This window comes from Lycium barbarum, chromosome 1 (assembly GCF_019175385.1).
Source record: "Lycium barbarum isolate Lr01 chromosome 1, ASM1917538v2, whole genome shotgun sequence".
Classification (NCBI taxonomy): domain Eukaryota; kingdom Viridiplantae; phylum Streptophyta; class Magnoliopsida; order Solanales; family Solanaceae; genus Lycium; species Lycium barbarum.
The window spans coordinates 1191154-1212019 of NC_083337.1; the positions used below are offsets into that span (position 1 = coordinate 1191154).

A 20866-nucleotide genomic window follows, 5' to 3' on the forward strand; every position below is an offset into this window, starting at 1 on the left:
TGACTTGTGACTTGTTATTCTTTCATGTTATGATAGGACTAAAACTAAGAGAGGAAAATGAGTAAAGAAATGGTTATCAAATTGAAGAAAATAATGGAATTATGAAAAATATAATACTAGTAATTGGTTACCTGCAGAAGATGGTCAGTGACCTATAATGAACAGTATATTGATATAAGTAAATTCTTTTACACTGATTGTATAAGTTATTACAATGGGTAAAGTATATAGTTAAGCTAAATCCTTTTCAAAGGGAATTACATACTTACAAGTAAGAAGACCAAAAAAGAATTCAAAGGTAAAAGTAACTGTAAACTTGTCTCTGTGTGACCTATAGTTCACGGGTTCGGACCGTGAAATTAGCTACTAATGCTTGCGTCATGGTATATTGTTTGCATTCCGCCCCATTAGAGTGCGGCCTTTCCACGAACCCTATGTAACCACGGGATGCTTCGTTCACAGTATTGCCCTTTTTTCCAGTGTATAAAATTAAATTCTTATTTCTGGCCATAATGCGATAACTTATGGCAATAAACGATTTTATTACCAAGCTGGAAGTATTACAGCATAACCAAAAAAAAAAAAAATGAAAATTTACAGCATAACTCCGGTAGAACGGGCCGTAACTACCACCTAACTACGTACCTTCCTAAATTAAGTAGAGATACTAAACAGGGTAATAATTCAAGGATTTCAGCTCCATTCCTATTTTAGTCTTTGAACTTCCTCTGTAGAACACCTCTTGAATGATAGTTTTTATAATCTTCTCAGCATACCTTGTTTTATTCTGAAATATTCTCATATTTCTCTCCTGCCAGATACCACAACCATTATAAAAATGCTTGCACTAGCAGATTTGCCCATAATATCTGCATAATCATCCAATCCAGCTCCTCTTGTCAGCCCGAAATTTGTCATCTGGTCGGACCAGTCCCTCGCCATAGCAGTATTTTACTCTAGGCATAGGCAGAAAATGCACCCTCGAAAAACATATGAGAGATAGTTTCAAATCCTGTTGAACACAAGAAGCAAGCTTTATCCTCCTCCAATGTACTTTCTTGAAGTTACCCGGTAATTTTGTAAATAACTTTTTAGGTCTGCATAATTTGTCCCAAACAATGACTGCTTTTTTTGTTACGTCAACACCCCCGTCTATCGGAATATCCTACATATTGCCTCAATCAGTTTAACCACTTTCTTTTTTGGTAGAACAAAGATTTGGGACGACCAAAAGCTTTGGATGGCTAATAGACACATGAATTCTTTCACCTCAGTCTCAAGAAAAAGTTCGAATAGACACATGAATTCTTTTGTCTCGGTCTCAAAAAAATTTCGAATAGTCACATGAATTCTTACTGACCATATTCCGTTTTCAAATTTGACTACTTTATTTCATTTTTCAAAGTTTTTCTTGTTCTTTTTCCCTGATCATATATGCTGTGCTGCTTGTATTTATATATAAAAAAAAAAGATATACTATTGTGGACAAATCGGAGACACTTTATAGGACTTTTCTTCTACTGGACTAATCATCAATCAGACATTGCTTCATTATCAAAGGTTGTGGTGGGGTGATAAGTATGTATTCCCCCATAATTAACTAGAGATTTCAGGTTTTAGCCCTTATAACAGAGTCATCTTTGGTAGGGAGAGCTTTACCTTCCACCGCCCCCCCCCCCTCCCCAAAATGAGGTTTCGCGGCGCGAATGCGGATTAGTTTGACGCTAAAGCGGGTATTGAACAGTAGATAAAAACTAAAAAAACAAGACATCGCTTGTTGCTATTTTCCTTACGAGCATTCTGTTAGTCAACAGTCAACCAAAATTCTCTATACTTATGTTAAGTCCCGTATTTTTATACATTGGGACAACCCGGATTAACTATGATAAATTAAGGCCAAGACTATTCCGGGAATTGAAGTCGGGACTTTTGACCATTTGATTTTATTTTGAGATATAAGTTATATATGAAATTGTTGGTATTGAACACTTAGGGAAAATTGGGACCACAATTCATAAATTTGGGATTTAAAAATCTTGCACCAAATGCCATTGTGGCCGTGTGGACTTGAAATGGTCCCACACATTGTGTGACCAATTTTAATTGGTCCAACACATGTGTGGGCCATAAACAAAGAGAGATATTTTGTGGACACTTAAAAGAGGAAAACTAAGTCATCTTTCTCATTTCCCACTTCAACACTTAGCAAATAAAATAAGAACTTGGAGAGCTCCACAACTCCACTGTTTTCGGCCAAGGAGAGGAAAAAGCAAGATCATTTTGAGCCTCTCTAAAAATATTTCCTTGATACAAACCCACTATATTGAAGCCCCTAAGTAGCGTGGAAGTATTGTTTGGGTCATCCAACCATCCGTTGTGTCAATTAGCAAACCCTAACTATTTGGTGGATTGAAGAAGAAAGGTATGTTTTGCTCTTGTTTTTGTGTTGTGAACGTTATTTCATGTTGTAGTATGTTAATATGGATGAAATTGGTGGAATATAGTATGTTGGAAGTGGAGTGTGTGCATTGTGTTTGGGGCTGTGTAAATGGGTGTTGGAATTGAGTGTATGAATTGATTTTCAAGTAGCATGTTTAATTGTGGTAGTGTGTAGGATGGCTAAGAATCATATAAATATGTGGGTAGTGATAGATGAACATGAGTCACGCTATATGCCAAAGGGCACCCTAATGTCGTTTAGCGTCGTAATGGTTATTATGGCGACTTTTATGTTGGAAATGAGAATTTAATGTCCCAAATTGACATAGTAAGCGTTGCGGACTGATTTGGAGAACTTTGTGCGTTTAATGCAATCCTTATATATGAGAAACATTAACATATATATATATATGTGTAGTGTGGACGAATGTGAGTCCTATAATATGTCGAAGATCACATTACCATCGCTTAGTATTTTAGTTATCGTCGATATGAATTCTAGTTGGAAATAAGTGTTTAATGACTCAAGAATGATGTTGAAATGGTAGGGGCTGATCTAAGGCTTATTGTACGTTCGATGTAATTCGTATATTTTATGAGAATGATATCGTTATATTGTGGATTGTGATACAAAACATGACTTGAAAATGAGGAAAGTGGAAAAGAGGGCTGCTCGGCTAGGGGACTGTTTTCGGCCAACATAGAAAGAAATTTTTTGGCTTGTGGAAATATTATGTGAATTGTTTAGAATGTTCTTGAATGTTGTTAGTATGGGTTTGGGTTAATAATCGAATGTACGAACGATATTGTGGCTTGAAAGTAAGCCATTGAATTGAATGATTGGAAAGTTGTTGAATGGTGTAAAAGAGAGCTACTATTATTATTTTGCCTTTAGATTTGATTATCGATGTTGCTAGGTTGGTTATTGTGGTTGTTGTTGTTGATTTTGAGCGAGTCAAATTCTCGGGATGGCCTATTTACAGGGGAAATGTTGCCGAATTTTCTGTAGAATTTAATGAATAGTTGGAATGAATGACTTAAGTGCCCTTAGCTAATGTTTGGTATTCGTTGGCGTATTTGTAGACCTTGGGGAGCCCGAGACGTAGATTGGGATTTACTTTAGATTGGCTATTTTGGAGTGCGTACGAGGTATGTAAAGCAACCTTCTTTTCTTGGCATGCCTTAGTTTCACATAGGCTAGATTAGAGCCTTAAGGAAATTCCAAATCCGACATCCGAGCATGATATGATCTATATATTCTTTGGCACTCCTATGTATGATTTGATGAAAAATGAACCATTATGTTTTTGAAAGAAGGGATTTCCAAACTTTGTACAAAAGGTTTCACTTTAATGAATTTCGTAATCTTTGAATGCCATATCTTTCGCATAAAGGCTCGGATTGTTCCAACATTTTCATAAGAGTTGGCATGACGTATAATGAGTATGTTTTCCATAAGCGGGCCTGATTCGGGTCGATACCCGTCTGTGGGTCCCGCGACCTTCTTTTATGTAATTCGGAGAATCTTTGAAAGAATTTGGTATGACCATTATTCCGATTTCAAATATGATCATTTTACTTATGCTTGAAGTTATGATAATGATTTTATGCATATGACTACTCACGACTCTATTCGTGCATTCTGTTATTCCTTTCGCCGAGTCCCGGGCCGGTTCTGTTATCGTGCGCATTTTGATATACTCCGGAGTTATGCTGTGTTTATGGTTCACCGAGCTACTCGCAAAAGAGGGTCGGGTTCCACCTATATCTGGTGTTATGCTGTGTATGGCGTTATGTTGTGATGTGATATGTGACGGGGATACGGAGATTTGAGACTTTCTGGTGTTATGCTGTGTTATGGCGCCATCGACGGGTGGGCGACCATATTCTTCTGTACCCGATGCATGACTTACATGTTTTTGAAAGTAAACAAATTTTGATATGTTGGATTTGCACTTATGTTTGATACTTCCATTTCGTTTATATCTCAGATTTGCTTTCTGTACATTCTGCTTTGCATACTCAGTACATATTTCGTACTGACCCCCTTTCTTCGGGGGGGCTGCGTTTCATGCCCGCAGGTACAGACGCACAGTTTGGTGATCCACCGGTTTAGGACACCCCTTTTTTGCTGTTGGAGTGCTCTTCTCCTTTCAGAGCATATCTTTTGGTATATATTTTTGTTCGCCATGTATGTATATATATTCGTTCAGGGGTACGGCGGGGCCCTGTCCCGCCATATGATTCGTTTGGTCTGTTAGAGGTCTGTAGACGTATTTGTGGGTGTGTGTGCCTACTTCTGTTCAGATGTGGTTGTATGACCCTATTCGCTATGGCAGCTTTGTCGGCGTGCATTTGTATATGTTTTGGGCCGTTGTGCCATTTGATAGCCTTGTCGGATTTTGATACATTTGATAGCCTTGCCGGCTTTTTGATATATATATCTGCATACGGTTGCGTTGAGATGTGTTTGAATTAGTTTGATATAGTTTGAGACGGCATATAGTATTTATGGCCGTATATGCTATTTGTGTGATTCGATTGAATAAGTACGTCAGGGTGCCCAACTAGGGCGTCAGTCACGGCCTACGGGGTTGGGTCGTGACAACTTATGTTCTTCACTGCTCGTATGGGGAAGGTGGAAGAAAAGAAGTTTCTCTTTTTAGGGGGAGGGAGGAATTTTGACGCCATAAGCGAGATCATGCATGTTGCCAGAAGGTAGAACCCCGGATTTCTTTAAAATACCTGAATTGATTGGCAGGAGGTAGTTGACCTCACTCGCAGTGGCAAAGCCATATTGAATTCCCTTCATCGGAAAGTACTATTGCACAAACAGGGTAAAAATATTTTTTTTATACATTTATAAAAAAACTGAATCCCCTTGAGAGAAATGCAAGTTCAAATCCCAAATGTGGCTTTTTGTAATTTTGTTTTAATCCCATTATTAGAACTTCTAGCTATGTCACTTTGTTCCTACCGATAAAATTGAAATGACAACCGTCTTTGAAGCTCTACCCTACTTTGGATATCAAAGGAGGGGTTGTTCTAGTTTCAGAACGAGGACTTCGCGTAGAATGGGCACAACCTCGGGCTCGAGAAAACGCGATTCTGGTTCTCTAGCAGAAGAGAAATCAATAGCGTTAGAAGAAACTACAACTCGTTCCAATGTAAATGATTGAAAAACGATTGAAGTTTTTTTTTTTTTTTTTTTGTTTTAATGTTCAATTACTTTGGGTCGTATAATAAAGATCATGATAAACAATCACTTGAAGAAAGAGTAGTTAAGTAGAAATTTAAAGAAATATTAAAGTAGTGCTCCTTGTCTTTGATACCGCTGAATAACTAGAATATATATCTAACAGCCTATAACTCATCCATTTTATGGACTTCCTATTGAAGAACATAAAAAGTTTCAACAGTATCCATTTACTCTCACCACCAAACTCCACTACACGAGAGAAAAAAAAAAAGTTTCATGTTTCATTTGTGTATAAGTTTTTTTTTTTTTTTAAATTTAGATACATCAATCAAACAAGTATACATTCATGTTCTGTCTTAAAAACTTTGTTAAAAAGTTTTCTAATATCCAAATCATGTCTTGGGATCTTCTTTTCTTGATCCATTTCTCTTTCTTTACAACTCCCAACTTCATGTCCATTTGCCCTATAGAAAATCTTGAAACTGAAACCCTGTAACAAATAAACATTGATCAAAGAGGCGGATTTAGGGTTTGAAGCAGGTTCCTATAGTGATCCCAAGTCAATATATAATAATAACTGACTTTATAGTCAAATATTTATAGACATTTAGTAGATTCTTAATGCATATAAAGAGCCTAGACAAAAGTTACTGTTTCCCGTAAAGACCCACCATTCCAGAGCATCTCTGGTAATAAAGAGGAAAAAATAACATGGTAAAGTATAGGAAAAAACCAACAACATTGTGGGTGCATTTAATATGAGCGAAAATGTTTTTTGTTCCAAACAATAAGTCGTTGTCCGGTGTTTGGACGCCAGAAAATCTTTTCCTTGGAAAACATTTTCTACCAAAAGGAGAAAAAATGACCTTGTTCGCTTTTGGACTAAAGTCATTTTCTTTCACAATAATCTCTTAACTTCATGTTACTGCTTTAAGCTAACACTTTAGGTGTGTTTGGTATGGAGGAAAACATTTTCCCTCATACCAAACACACCCTTAAGACATCTGTAAACAGAAAAACTTCATCTAAACACTATCCGGTTAATTTGCTAACATTATCACCGATCTTTAATAGGAATAGATGTTCTTTCTAGAAAATATTTTCCACAATCCGACCAAACCCCATAAAACATTTTTTCAAGAAAATATTTTACAGAAAATGACTTCTGTTATACCAAACACATCCTGTACGAGTTTTTTTTTACAAAAGAGAATGTGACTATACCAGTTGATAGGATGGGAAATCAGTGTAATTGATCTGTCAACAGAAAGAAAGTGATGAGAGCAAGCAAAACTGCAGGCAACAAACCAACTTGTCCTTTGAATGCTGCACTCTTTTTAGGAAAATCTGTTGGAAGCGCGCATTCTTCGCCGTTGAAGAACACCTTAGAAGGGAATCCATCACCAGCTTCAATGTTAATATTTGGTATGTTTTTCTTCAAGAATGAGATCACTGATTGTTGTTTTCCAGGTACTCTTGGATCTTTATCAGGATTAGTCCCATTAACTTCACCAACTAAATAGTTCAATCCTTTCAACCCTTGCATGAAAATCGTGTTGTTTCGTTGAGGTAACTTAGTCCCGTTGAAGGAGTAAACGTTCTCATACCCATCCGCGATGTTCTTCTTCATTTGCACAGCCGTGAACCAATCCTCATACTGGTCGTTACCCCAGTTAAATAGAGTTACTCGGGCCGTCCATCCAGAATTATAGTCACTATCCAAATGCCAATTAACACTTACTCCACAATTATCAGGACAGGGGGGTTTTTTAGGCATAGAGCCTAAATGCTTGATTTTGTACCATTCTTTCGCCAGTGTGTCCCTGTTTTCAAAAGGGACGAGAAGGGCTTGTGGAGGGAGAAGCAACGGTTTTATATTCGCATCACATTTAGACGTTTGCTGACATCCACACGCGCAAGTGTTGCATGGGATAACAGAGTCGGAATAGAAAGCCGAGAAAGAAACACAACATTTATTCTGTTTTGGCTTCGGGCGGGTGATGTTGCAAGTAATTTGCCAGCTGGCAACAGCACTTGAAGTCATGCCAGTTCCACTAGGGTCGGGGAATCCTGATGGATCAACTCTTATAGGCGGGCCACATTTGTAGTCCGGATTAATTGTACCTGTTAGAATTATGCTTTAGAACCTGTTGTAGTAACTTTTCATAAGGAATTTGTTAGTCAGTTTTAGATCTTTTAGGGATTAGGATAGTGACTGCCTTAATTTAGCTGATTTTTCTTGTTTCAGTTTTGATGTTCATCTATTTAAATGTAAACCTACTGATCAAATAAAGTAATTCCCTTTGACTGCATTGCCGATATTTTTCTCTTAGCCTTTCTCAGTTATTTCCATAAGTTTCATTGTCAAAAAATCAAATAGTACCTTCAATTTTCCAGTTCATAGGCGGATACAGGGCGGTTCTGTTCAAATCAGGAGGAAGTTTGAAGACTTGCATTTGGAAAATAGATCGAGCCTTAGTCTCGTTCATAGTAGATGGCAACAGCGTCCCGTTTCTGCAGCAATAAGGCAACTTGCCAAGTTTGTCATCGTTTTCCATTTCAGGTGGCAAGTCGGATATGAGTGGCTTCTTTTGGCAATTCAGGACGGTAGTGAAATCGAAATCCTTGTAGTATTGTCCCTGAGCACCGTAAATGCATTCAGACGGGTCTTTTTTGTGTGTGTAGGCGCCTTGCATGCTATAAATGAACTCGTTCCTCATCCATTCCCACGTCAAGTTCCAATGATCAAGACGACCTAACGGGCTGAGGTTATCGATGGTGACTTGAGCTTGGTACTTGTTCTCAAACGCGGATAGAACGTCGTATGTGAACGAGAGGTCTCCGTATTGACGAGGCATGAACTTGATGGTGGTATTTTTTGGCTTGAATTTGGGGTCCCTCTTGCAGCACATCTGCATATAAGTTTCTGCAAATTTTGCAACAGATAAGAACCTCTTCAGCAGAGTGATAATATTAAAATTCTGAAAGATTTAACAAGCAATTAAATCTTCAAATATTCTTTCAAGTAATCAGACATAAAAAGCAGATAAGTTTAAAAATTATTCAAATGGAAGTAACAATATTGAATGCAACCAAAAATATAATTGAATCATCTTGGAATTTTGTGTCATCGTGCAAGAATAAATCATCTTTCATTTATTATTTTTCCGCCTCTTTAAATATCGACACCACTTGTCCAAAATTTTTGCATGCATGCATACAAATAAATCAAACAAACAGTATATATACGTACTGTATTTCTTAGGAGCAGGGCATTTGTATCCATCATTGAGTAGCTTAATTGTCTTAGGCATTGGCGTTGCTTTAGGCGAAACTCCAAATTGTGTTCCCTTTATCTTCACCTGAGCCGCCATCTGCGTAAAATCTCCGGCAGTATCAATGGCCGTTTTCAAATCCGATTGCGGGAATCCAGCCAAAACGGTGCCGTTTTTCCCAACTTTAATCGGAAATCCGTCGCCTTCCACCGCCACGGCGCCGTCCGTCGACACCAATAGCTCATTGTGCTGAAACCCTACGTGAACTTTCCACGATTTCAGCTCGAATAGCCCTGTATTTAGAAGTCGCAAAATTAGCCTATGGAATCACAAGGGAAAATTACAGCAAATGTCATTCGGTCATCTAGTTTACAAAATATGTACATAGTATATAGGTAGTGTATATTAGTTTATACTAAATATACATATGATATACAAACCTATACATATAATATACATACTTATACACTACCTCTACTGCCGAAGTGTATAGACAATGCATACTTCGGCCATGTTTGGTAAACTAGATGGCCGAAGGGTACATTTACGTCAGTTTCCCATCATAACCCGTCCAAACTGCTCAAGTTTGGGCTGGTTATTGACCCGCCCATTTATTAGCGTAGCACATCTTGATGGGGCATTGCACTTTTGTCCCTTTTTTGTGTTGGTCTTTAATTTTTTTCCCTCAAGACAATTAACTATTTCGCGTGGCATAAGTTTTATTTTCGCATCATAATATTCCAAAGTTATGTCGAGAACCTTAAAGGACTTATGCGTCACTAGGCATAAGTTAGATTTTGAAGGGTAAAAACTAAAGACCAGCCCATTTGAAGGGAAAACCGTGCAATTTTTTTCATTTTGATCCGCTCAAATTCAACCCAACTTGTACATTTGCCTACCTGTATTTATGACCGTCAACATCGAATTAAATGCCCATGCTTGTGCCGATACATTTTTCACGAAAGGGTATTCCCGTTCGCGGCTGTCGAATGCGTACGACACGAATACGCCGTCGCAGTTGTCCTGATCCGGCGGAGGTGCCGCCGGAACCGTCGACTCGTCACCGTAGTCTTGTCCCTTACATTCCTCAACGCTATAACATAACAAAACTAACACAATGCAAATGATCACATTCATCCATGGTATTTTCATTCCTTCACTTGTTACGATCATTTGAAGGGGAAAAAAAATGGAGGAAGTTGGTTGTTTTTTCTTTTATTTCGTGTATTTTTTTATTTTATTTTTGGCTTGTTTTTTTAAGCTTTATCTTTGTTCAAATTTTTTTTTTTCAGTCGGAGGTGGAGGAGGAAGAGGAAGATTTGCTGATGCCGCGTGAAAAAAACACACGGCAATCATCAATCAACTACGTCTCAATTCCAAATTAGTTAATTAATGTCAAGTACGGAGAAAAAAAAAATGAACGATAGAGAAATAAGAGAAATCATGCATCAGACAGTTAAAACGAAAATTGTGAGACTTGTTCAACTTCAACGCTCTTCCTCTAGTTTACACCGATTCTTAAGGAGGACACACAAAATGGTATAATTATCTATATGTTTATGTATGTTAAATGAATTGTTTTTTTATGGTTAGAAATGAAGATATGTTAATGTTCTAGAGTAAGTCAACCATCGGATGTTATCTCTCATCCAATGCTATTTTTTTTCCTTTTTTCTGTTTTTTTATTCAATTTTAGGATTGAAAGAAAAAGAAAAAAAAAATAGCGTGTCATGGAACATATATATTTGTAGCAAGTATAATTAAAGGCTTGTTGACATTGGAGGAGTTAGATTGCAAATTTTAGCTAATTATTTGACACGAAAATTGTCAATGAGGGTGTTTGAATGGGGAATAATGTTAATTTGGAAATTACTTCTTATTCTGCATGAACTAAAGGATGTATTATCCATAGTCCATATTTATGTTTGGTTAAAGAATTGCAGACTTACTGAAAAAAAACAAAAAAAGAATTGCAGACTTGAAGGTTATACTAGGTTTCCGACTAGACATTAAGAGGTTGTTTAGTTCACATATACGTTAAGACTAATAATGAAGAGATTGTTGTGCAGTGACTAATAATAATGAGAATGTTATAATAAAGAGATTCTAATGCGATTAATTAGTCCAATACCATCAACAAAATGACTCTGGCAACTCCTTGCCTGTGTATATACGAGAACGAGACTACCAAATTTACAGCACAAGAAGTTCATTGGTCCTTGACTCGGTGGCATGCCTAGTGCGGGTTATCTCTCCTGTGTGATTTGCGGGCTATTGCACAGGAGCGGGATTTACCCTGTGCACACCCAAAAGATAGCTACTGCGGGTTCCCTTGTCATAAAAAAAAAAGATTTAGATATAATTCCATAACCACTCGAACATGCAATTCAATTATAATTTTCTAAAGTTTCTGGTGTTCGGGACGAATCAAGGATTATAACTTTATGGATTCAACATTTCAAGTCTTAACAGTGAACTCGTTGTAGACATCGAAATTTTAATTGAATTAATTCATAAAAAAAACTGGATTAAGTTCTAGGTTCATGTTGACCAAGTCAAATTTGATGAATAAAGTCAGATTAATTATCCAAATTACATTTGGGCTAGTCCATTAAATTGAGCCTCTACAAGACGAGTCCAACCCACATCTTTCTAACCCAAGGTTCGCTAGAATTACTTGGAGGCCATAATACCCCAAGCCTTAGCTAACACCTATATAAAGGGGTCACATATCTCCTTTTGAAGACATCTTGAAAGTTGCATAACATCTTGACCGGAGGCAAAGGAGAGCAACGACATCTTCAGCAAGAAGGAGAATTTGAGAGACAACAATCCAAAGTGCTGCTCAAAGTTCTTCCAAGATTCAATACATCAATAGAAGTCCATCCTTCATTCAAGAAAGACGCTACATTGGCCCTCGAATCAAGACGAATAATACGGAAGTTAGAATCAAGGGATACATTCAGAGTTGTACTCACAAAATAATCAATAAAATGATTTATTATTTTATGATTGCAGTTATTATTTTCTGCTAGCAAAATTTATCGCGAACACTCATTATATTTTTAAAATTATGAATTCATAAATACGAGACTTTTGTTAAAGAGTATCTGTTAGTTCTGGTCAAATAATTTGCTCAAATTGTTAGTTATCATGGTAAGTGAAATTTGTTACCTTATATTTACTTTGTGGATAGATCATAGATGCAAACATACTTGTTTTAAATTTGGTTCTTCGTGACATTTGACTTCGTATAATGTAAGATCTGCTATTTTTACCTTGCTTTTCTTTTTAAGCAAAGAACGAATCTTATTTTAAAAGAAAATATCATTATCATTTTGATTTAATTTCTCTTTTAATTTTTTTTCTTTTTCTTTTTTGCTTGATTTAATCATCAAGTCTGAAAAATCAATTTCTGAATCGTGATTACAACTTTTTAGTGGCTGTTCAAAAAATTGGTTGAAAGGAAATAACTTTAAAGAGTAATATCAGAATCAACGAACCGCGATAAACTGAAACAGGAAAATGAAAAATCAACCCATATCGAATTAATTTCGGCAAGCTATTGGTATAACATTTTTGAGAATCAAAAACCGAATATATTGAACTGAAAGCTTCTAAAACTGTCCTGAACCGACTGATAAGCACCCCTAAAAGGGAAGGAGAATGAAATGCATCTAAATTAAGGTAAAACATGTAAATTAAACATTTTATTTTCCATAGAATTATACATACAAGTTCATGCTCTTATTAAGCTCAAGCAACTATGGGCTCCTCGATGCTGCCTATATCCTCAACCACCTCTACTTTTGGTTCCAAGTCTATGAATTGATTAGACTTGCTAGCTAAGTGTGAGATACTGACCCTACCTTCACGTCTAATATAGTCAGCCACAGCTTTCATTTCTTCTAGTGAGATGTATATGTATTTCCCTCTATCATCCATGACACCAGAAAGTCTCCCTGAATCGAAATATTTGAACGTTAGGAACAAGAATTCATGGCTCCATGAAAGGACAATAAAATTTTAAGAGAAGGAACGAAGAATACCCATTTCTTCCAGTGAGTTGATACGATTGATACACTCCTGCATAAAGAAATAAGAAGTAATGGGCAGCAAGAGCTAGTGTATCTTAAAGTGAGAACATTATAGGTGAGTTTGCAGGGCAGATGCTTATGGAACCGGGTTCATCTGAACCAGGTATTTTTGGTGCGGAGTATAAGTTTGTGTGTAAAACTTCACTAAGATTGCAATAAAAGATTTTCAATGCTAAGAACCTTAGATGTTGAACCCATAGAGTTTAAATTCTAGATTTGTCTCATGCATTTGGTATGAAGGGAAATGATTTCCATGGAAAATATTTTCTCGAACAATGTTATCCTGGAAAATAAGCGACTTTCTTATTTATTTTTCGGTGTTAGGTAAGTGAACAAAAGATATTATCCCAAAAACACTTATATATAATCTAGGCAAACACTATGGGGTTGGGGGTGTGGGCTATGAGGGGTGGGATTTAGATGAGGTGTCTTGGAAATGGGAAGAGCGGAATGCCACTTATGGAACTTGTTTTACCTACTCCGAGTAGGGAAATTATTTTCCTCATTTTTAAGGCACTTGGTTTCCGCGATTTCTTTTTTTTTTAAATTCAGACCAACCCAACATGGGAAAATTAGAAATATAAAATATTTTCCTCCATGCCAAACACACCCTATATATCCCTAATTATGTGTAGGAAGATGAGCAACTTTGGCAAATAGAAGATCAACATGAACTAGCTTTCCTCGGATCTTCCTTTTAGAGAACCAAAAATGACAAGCACTATTCTACACATAAGAAAAAAAGGTGATATGGTGACCAACATCCAGAAATGGGTAACAGGACAAAAGGTGCTTACCTGAGTCCTTAATTTGAATTCTGCCGCAAGATCCTCCAGCGGCACACATTTGTGTTTCTGCGATAGTATATGAAAAGATTTGACTGACTCATGTCAATAGTTTTCGCCAAATTGCGAGTTATGTATTCTGACCATAAAAGTAGATCCTGACTAATATAAAAAATTTCTAATCCAAAATAGAGAAACAATGCACTTATCAAAAAAGAAAAGATCAAATCACATCAAAAGGCAAAAGAAAAAGAAGAGGAACAATGTAGATATATAGTATATGAATCTTTAGTAATCTTTAGTTTGTCATTACTCAACTGGCATGAATTAAAATTACCTTAATGTATTCCACAAAATCAAAAAGCAGACCCTGGCTTCCATCTTGTACTTCATTTTCAGTTGTTCCTTCAGCATCAACGGAAATTTCACCTTTCCATTTTTCGAACTCTAACGCAGCAGCTTCTTCCTCTTTGGCCTGTCGAGCCTTGGCTTCTTCTTCCTACACAGATTATCCCAGTTCTCTCAAAAGTATTCTGCAACACATCAAGTGATTCCACACAGACATATACTTACCAGTGCACGCTCTTTAGCTTCACGCTCCTCTTCCTTCCTCCTCCTGACTTCATCATAGTGACTTTGCTTTGTATGTTTTGATTCCCGAGAAGCTTCTTCAGCCTATATAGTCAATGAGAAGAATCATGGCCAACCCTGATTTTCAATTTCTAAAACTTGCAAGACGCAATAGAAATGCACATTTCAGTTCTGAATCTAAAAGACAAGTCGTGTGTTATAACATAATGTCATGGAGATGATATTCATGATGCCTTGGAGGGGGTCTTAATTCTACGGTGAATATTATTGGCACACTGCAAAATGTGTTAAACCATGCAATTCTTTAGCTTTTCATCCGCGAGATGGGAGAGAAATTACCCAACCATAAAGTGAATGGAAAGCAACCAGGTGAGGATTGAACGTTTAACCATCACATAAATTGAATTGCACTAAACAGATTCAGTTCCATAGTAATAATTTTCTTCAAAGTACACTACTGTTCCATTTCCAATCTTAGTATTTAATTAACCATTTAGAATTTCTACCTAATATTTGTAGTTGCATCAACGACCTGTAAAACTTGAGTGCGTAAAATGCTCTATTATGTTGAAAAATCTTGCACGCTTTCAATTCCTACGATATGAGAGGAAGGGATTATTTTGTATTTTACTTATTCATTCAGGGTGAATCCTGAAGGTCAGAAAGCAGCAACCAATCAAGATGCTATCATTGACTAAAGATGCTCAACATACAAAGTTCTGGCAATGTTTATAAGTAAAAAAAATAAAGACACGAAGAACTCAACACAAGCTAGGATTCCTAGTTCTTATTAATCAAGAAATTACTTAAAATGGAAGAGAATTCAACCATTAATTTTGAATTATCGGAAAAAAAAGGTCCTTGAATAATTAGGGAACAAACACCTAATGATTAACAAACTATCTAGGAAACATGAAAAAAAACTAAATCCCAATATAATTAGATTGCTTTACTGATCTATTATAGCATAATACAGTGCTACATGAACATTACTCTTTCACCCACTCTATTTCGACATTGAACTCTCCTTGGGTCCGACAAAAACTAAAGTTTGGGTTTCCGTGATTAATAGGTGTGTAATAATTCTTTCCAGCCTCAATTTAGGAAATAAGATAAGAGAGAAACTGAAAGTTTGATAAGCATAGAAATGTCTTTAAACACTTGTATGCTCATACTATACATTGCTGACATATTTCTGATAATAGCTAGTCCCATCGTTGGGACTTTTTTTAATCCCGTGCTCAATCTTTGTTGCAATAATTACAATCAACACATGCCCTCAAAGCAAAGCATACAAATCACAAGCATCAGGCTTGTTACAAACAAAAATTGTACTCATTAAGATTATAAGAGTTCTGCAACAGAATTAGGTTCAGGACAATTAACTTTTGCAAGGATAGAACTCAAATGCTTATAAGTTTGAGATACCTGTCTTTGTGCTTCCCGCTCCTGACGCTTCTTTTCTTTTTTCTTTGATGATTTTGCAGCATAATATCCATCTCCAGGTTCTTCATCATCACTGCCATCAGCCAGTTCTGCACATATATGACAAAAATATAAACATGAAGCATCAACTTCATCTAGTGCAACTAAAGCAGGGGAAGCAGTTTGTGGATAATAATCAAGAAGAGCTAGGCCACCCAAAAGACATTAAGAAAAATACATCTTTCGTACCAAGAAAAGTAACAATAAACATGTCTTTGTCCACGAATGGCAACCCTTTACTTCTCGTTTGATGCAACACCTTACAAATGAAGTTGTCACAATGAGGATGAACATAAAGAGACAAAGTTATGGCCAATTCAATAAGCCATAGCTAATTAGGCTCATTTTCAATGAATGGAAAGATACTCCTCCTGTAGTTTTATCTTGCATATTTTACTTTGAAGCAATGGCTCAAAGGTGAGAAACAGTTTCCAATTTCTTTTTACCCTCCAACTTAAGAGTTGAAACCAGATGAGCAAAGATAATTTCTAGTAAAATATCATGGAAATTGTGATACTGTATCTTTAGATTTTAAAAATAAACAAGCTAAAACGATATGGAAGAAAAATTAGACATCAGAAGAAAACCAATAAAACAGTTTCAATCGGGCAAGAGATGAAGGAGAGAATACCATCTATAGTGGCTGCAGCCGAAGATGTGCTAGCAGCTGAAGAGGCCGGTCTTCGACGCATTCGACGTGTTCCAGTGGCTCTTACTACAGTTTCCCTCTGTTCAACCTGATATTCAGACGACAATAGTTTCAGTTCTTGCTAAATTAGAATAATGTGTTTATTTCTTATTTCTCCAAATTCAGTGACGATTAAACAGCATCGAGACACATTTTACAAGTCCCTCCAGTAATACCACAATAATGGAGTCTATTAATGCTGACGTCTAGCACTCCCTCTGTTCCGATTATACAATACCCTTTTCCCATTTCAGGATATCCCAAGACGTGCAGCATAATTACATCTCTTTACAACTTTCACACCTTTAAGAATTCAAATTCATTAAACTATTCAAACTTTTAACATGACATGATATTTTCTTTATCAAACTACTTTTAACCATTAATCTGATATTTTCTTTCATTGTCATTAATAAAAAATTAAGTTCAGATTAACATCTTAAACTCATCATATCCAGTCAAATATTGTTATATAAAATGGGCCAAGGACTATTAGTTATTATGGTTGTACCAAAACTTTAATCCTAACATCAATTCATAAATCATAATCTTCTCAAACTCCAACGATGGTGCGATACCCACTTGCAGATCACTCTTTAGTTAGGAGGGTCAAAGAATCAATCCCCTATCCCTATCACCTTGTACCGGAGAAATTTCACGAATAATCCTCTTACATCACCAAGTTTGTAACAGAAAACAAGCAGCAAGAAACCAATCGACCACAAGGAAAAGCAATTAAACCTGAGTTTCATCTTCATGTTCTCTGGAAGACTCAGAATTTTGGCTGCGTTTCCACAGATAAAGCGGAACTAATGCCAAAATCAGAAGCATCGAAAGAATCGCTACCAACATGTCCTCCATTTTTCAATACTTTAGTGCAGTATCCTGTCTGAAATTGCAATACACAAGGCATGATAAGTATAAGAACTATGCCTCAGTCCCAAATTAGTTGGGGTCGGCATGATAAGTGAGGTATGAAAAGGCCTTTAAGAAAAATTAAGCAAATTCCTTAACGTAGACCAGAAAAACTTCGACAGTAAACAATTAGAATAAAGTGATTTGGATATATGGAGTTTTTTCCAGATCAATTGACTTCACATGATTGAATTTTTAAACGGTTAGAAATTGAACTCCATCAAAATGAGTTTCACAAGGCATATCCAGTCCGAGGCCGGATAAAGGAAGAGGGTTGCCATAGGTTGATGGTTATTTGAAATAGGGATCATATAGGCTTGACATACACAAGGCATGATAAGGACAACAACCACGCCTCAGTCCCAAACAAGTTGGGGTTGGCATGATAAGTTAGCTATGAAAAACCCTTTAAAAGAAATTAAGCAAATTCCTTAACATAGACCATAAAACTTAGACATTATACAATTAGGATAGAGTAATTTGGATATATGGCGGTTTTTCAGATGAGTTGACTTCATGATTGTATTTTTAAACAATTAGAAATGGAACTCCACCAAAGTGAGTTCCACAAGGCATATCCATTCCGACACCGGATAAAGGAAGAGAGTCGCCATAGGTTGATGGATATTTGAAATTGGGACCATATAGGCTTGAAAGAGCAGAATGTAAGCAGATCATTCATATAACCAAACTCAACTAGTTAAAATTGAGGCATAATTGAGCAAATTAACTTGTCAAAATCACAAGGAAGTCCAAAAACTAAAATTTCAGTTTCTATATGCAGCCAGAAAGCACTGTAACCAAATTGCAAATTCTTTAACGTAGAGCAGAAAACTTCGACATTAAACAATTCGGATAGAGTGATTTGGATATAAGGCTGTGTTTCAGATTAGCTGACTTCACAAGATTGAACTTTTATGGGATTAGAAATTGAACTCTACCAAATTAGGATCATATAGGCTTGAATTAAGCTAATACAAGCAGATGATTCATATAGACAAACTCGACTAATTAGAATTGAGGCATAATTGAGCAAATTATTAACTTAATAAAATCAAAACAAAGCTTAACAATCCATATTCTACTCGTTATACAGGATTAAAATTAGGATCATAAGAGCTTGAATAGAACGGAATATAAGCAGATGATTCATGTACCCACTCCATCTCAATTTATGTGATACTTTTCGCTTTTTGAGAGTCAATTTGACTAAACTTTGAAGCTAAATTGGATTAGATTAACTCAATTATTAAGATGAAAATTTCTATATTTGAAAACTACAAAAAGCATTATAATTTTTGCAACTTTTCTCCTATCAATTTGGTGAAAAAATACATCTTAAAATATTGGTCAAAGTTCATGCAGTTTGAATCTCGGAAAGCGAAAAGTATCACATAAATTGGGACTGAGGGAGTAGCAAAACCCAAACTAGTTAGAATTGAGGCATAATTGAGCAAATTAAATTTGTCAAAATCACAACAAAGCTTAACAAACCGTATTTGACTCGTTATACAGGATTAAAACTAGGATAAGCAGATGATTCGTATAGCAAAACTCAAACTAGTTAATTGAGGCATAATTGAGAAAATTAACTAGTTAAAATAACAACTAAGCTTAACATCCGTATTCTACTCGGTATACAGGATTTAAATTAGGATTAAAACTCAAACTAGTTAGAATCGAGGCATTATTGAGCAAATTAACTTGTTAAAATCACCACTAAGCTTAACAATCCGTATTCTACTCGTTATAATGATTATCCTATAACGATTTGATGCATAATTAAGAAAATTAATTTGTCAAAATCAAAACGAAGCTTAACAAACCGTATTTGACTAATTATACAGGTTTAAAAAACTGGATTAAGCAGATGATTCATATAGCGAAACAAAATTTAGTTAAAATTGATCAAATTAACTTGTTAAAATCGCAACGAAACTTAACAATCCGTATTCAGACTCACTAAACATGATTGAAAATTGGATTAGGGCTTACCTGAGAAAGAGATCGCCGGCTGTAACTGGAGAAAGAGAAATTGACGGGTCGAAAATATTAAAAATTCGGGTCCCGATTTGAAATCCAGTTGGTTTATGTTTTCCCCAACGGTGAGACACAATTTGGGCTATGATTTCCCCATCAATTTTTTGCATGGATTGTCCTTCATATGGACTTGGTCTTTTAGTTTTTGTCCCTCAAATAGTCAAATCAGTGGTCTTTAATTTTTGTCTTTATTTTTCATTTAATGAAAATTTGTGGGCCAAAGTACATTAATTCGCGCATCTATGAAATCAGATATTCGAACCCCGGTAGAGAAAAAAAAAATCACAAGGCATGATTTTCATGGAAACTATGCCTGTTCCGGCAAAAGTTATGTCTTAAGACATATTTTCTATGTAGTGTTTTTTCCGGCATAGTTTTGTAGTATAACTTAATTTCACAAAACTATGTCAGACAAGGCATAGTTCGGTAGGATAACTTAATTTCTGCGAAACTATGTTGGACAAGGCATACTTTACCTAAAAACTATGCCTTAAGGCATAACTTTTACCCGAATAGGCATAATTTGCTATGAAATCTTATTTTGCGATTTTTTTCTTTTTTATACTCTGCTATGATTCGAACCCAAAATTTTAGGGATATTTTCGGATACTTAAAGTGTCGAAGGACAAAAATTAAAGACCACCCCCAAAATAGGGCATTTGTGTGAATGACCCCAACTAAATCAAATTTTTGCACGGATTGTCCTACATATGAACTTGGTCCTTAATTTTTGTCTTCATATTTGTGGTCTTTAATTTTTGTCACTACTGTTTGTTGAATGAAAATTATTCAGATATGCTGTGCTCAACATAAGTTCTATAACATTTTATCTTTAGCAACTAAACTTTTGCCTCGCTCAACACAAGTTTTGTGGAATTAAGTTATGCAGCATTAGTTGTGTAGTATTTTTTAGATTATGTTAAGTGTTGAAAGTTTTACCTTTTCCTACATAACTTGTGTGGATGTGATGATACATATGCCAAAGCAAAACACTAATTATGTCAGACGAAATTTAGTTTATGCCGTGCCAAAAGTGCTGAAGGGAAAAATTAAAGACCACAAATTTGAGGGACAAAAATTAAAAACCACCCCAAAAGAGGATATTTGTGCGAATAACCCTCTTCCATGTAATAACGTTGGTTGATCACTTTTCAATCTCGTCTTTGAATGACTATTATAAAACTTTAAATTGAGAAAGTTATATAGTTGACCGCTCGATCAAAATTATTTACATCCGCGAGCTACTATACATAATATATACGTTTGTATCATGTATATTATGTTTACCGGTTTTTTTGGGACGGACAGCTATTTATGTCATTTTCCCTTTCAAATATCACATGTAAAACTTC

At 35.9% G+C, this 20866-nt stretch overlaps 2 protein-coding genes and 1 long non-coding RNA gene across 3 annotated transcripts; 1 reads left to right on the forward strand and 2 right to left on the reverse strand.

The window, feature by feature from the left end:
* Positions 1-2171: 2171 nt before the first annotated feature.
* Positions 2172-4902, forward strand: LOC132631258 (uncharacterized). Its single transcript, XR_009578850.1, has 3 exons — positions 2172-2422; positions 3523-3588; positions 4521-4902. It is a non-coding gene; the product is annotated as an uncharacterized LOC132631258 (long non-coding RNA).
* Positions 4903-5685: 783 nt separating this feature from the next.
* Positions 5686-10321, reverse strand: LOC132631684 (COBRA-like protein 10). The gene is made up of 5 exons (XM_060347668.1): positions 9813-10321; positions 8892-9206; positions 8022-8564; positions 6863-7762; positions 5686-6128 (listed from the first exon to the last, which is right to left on the reverse strand). The coding sequence occupies exons 1-4, from the start codon at positions 10084-10086 to the stop codon at positions 6882-6884; spliced, it is 2013 nt and encodes a 670-aa protein (XP_060203651.1). The 5' UTR covers positions 10087-10321; the 3' UTR covers positions 5686-6128; positions 6863-6881.
* Positions 10322-12439: 2118 nt separating this feature from the next.
* On the reverse strand, positions 12440-19629 carry LOC132628305 (DDRGK domain-containing protein 1). The gene is made up of 9 exons (XM_060344103.1): positions 19470-19629; positions 17301-17448; positions 16503-16608; positions 15815-15921; positions 14369-14470; positions 14133-14294; positions 13808-13864; positions 12963-12999; positions 12440-12875 (listed from the first exon to the last, which is right to left on the reverse strand). The coding sequence occupies exons 2-9, from the start codon at positions 17418-17420 to the stop codon at positions 12670-12672; spliced, it is 897 nt and encodes a 298-aa protein (XP_060200086.1). The 5' UTR covers positions 17421-17448; positions 19470-19629; the 3' UTR covers positions 12440-12669.
* Between the last annotated feature and the right edge of the window lie 1237 nt (positions 19630-20866).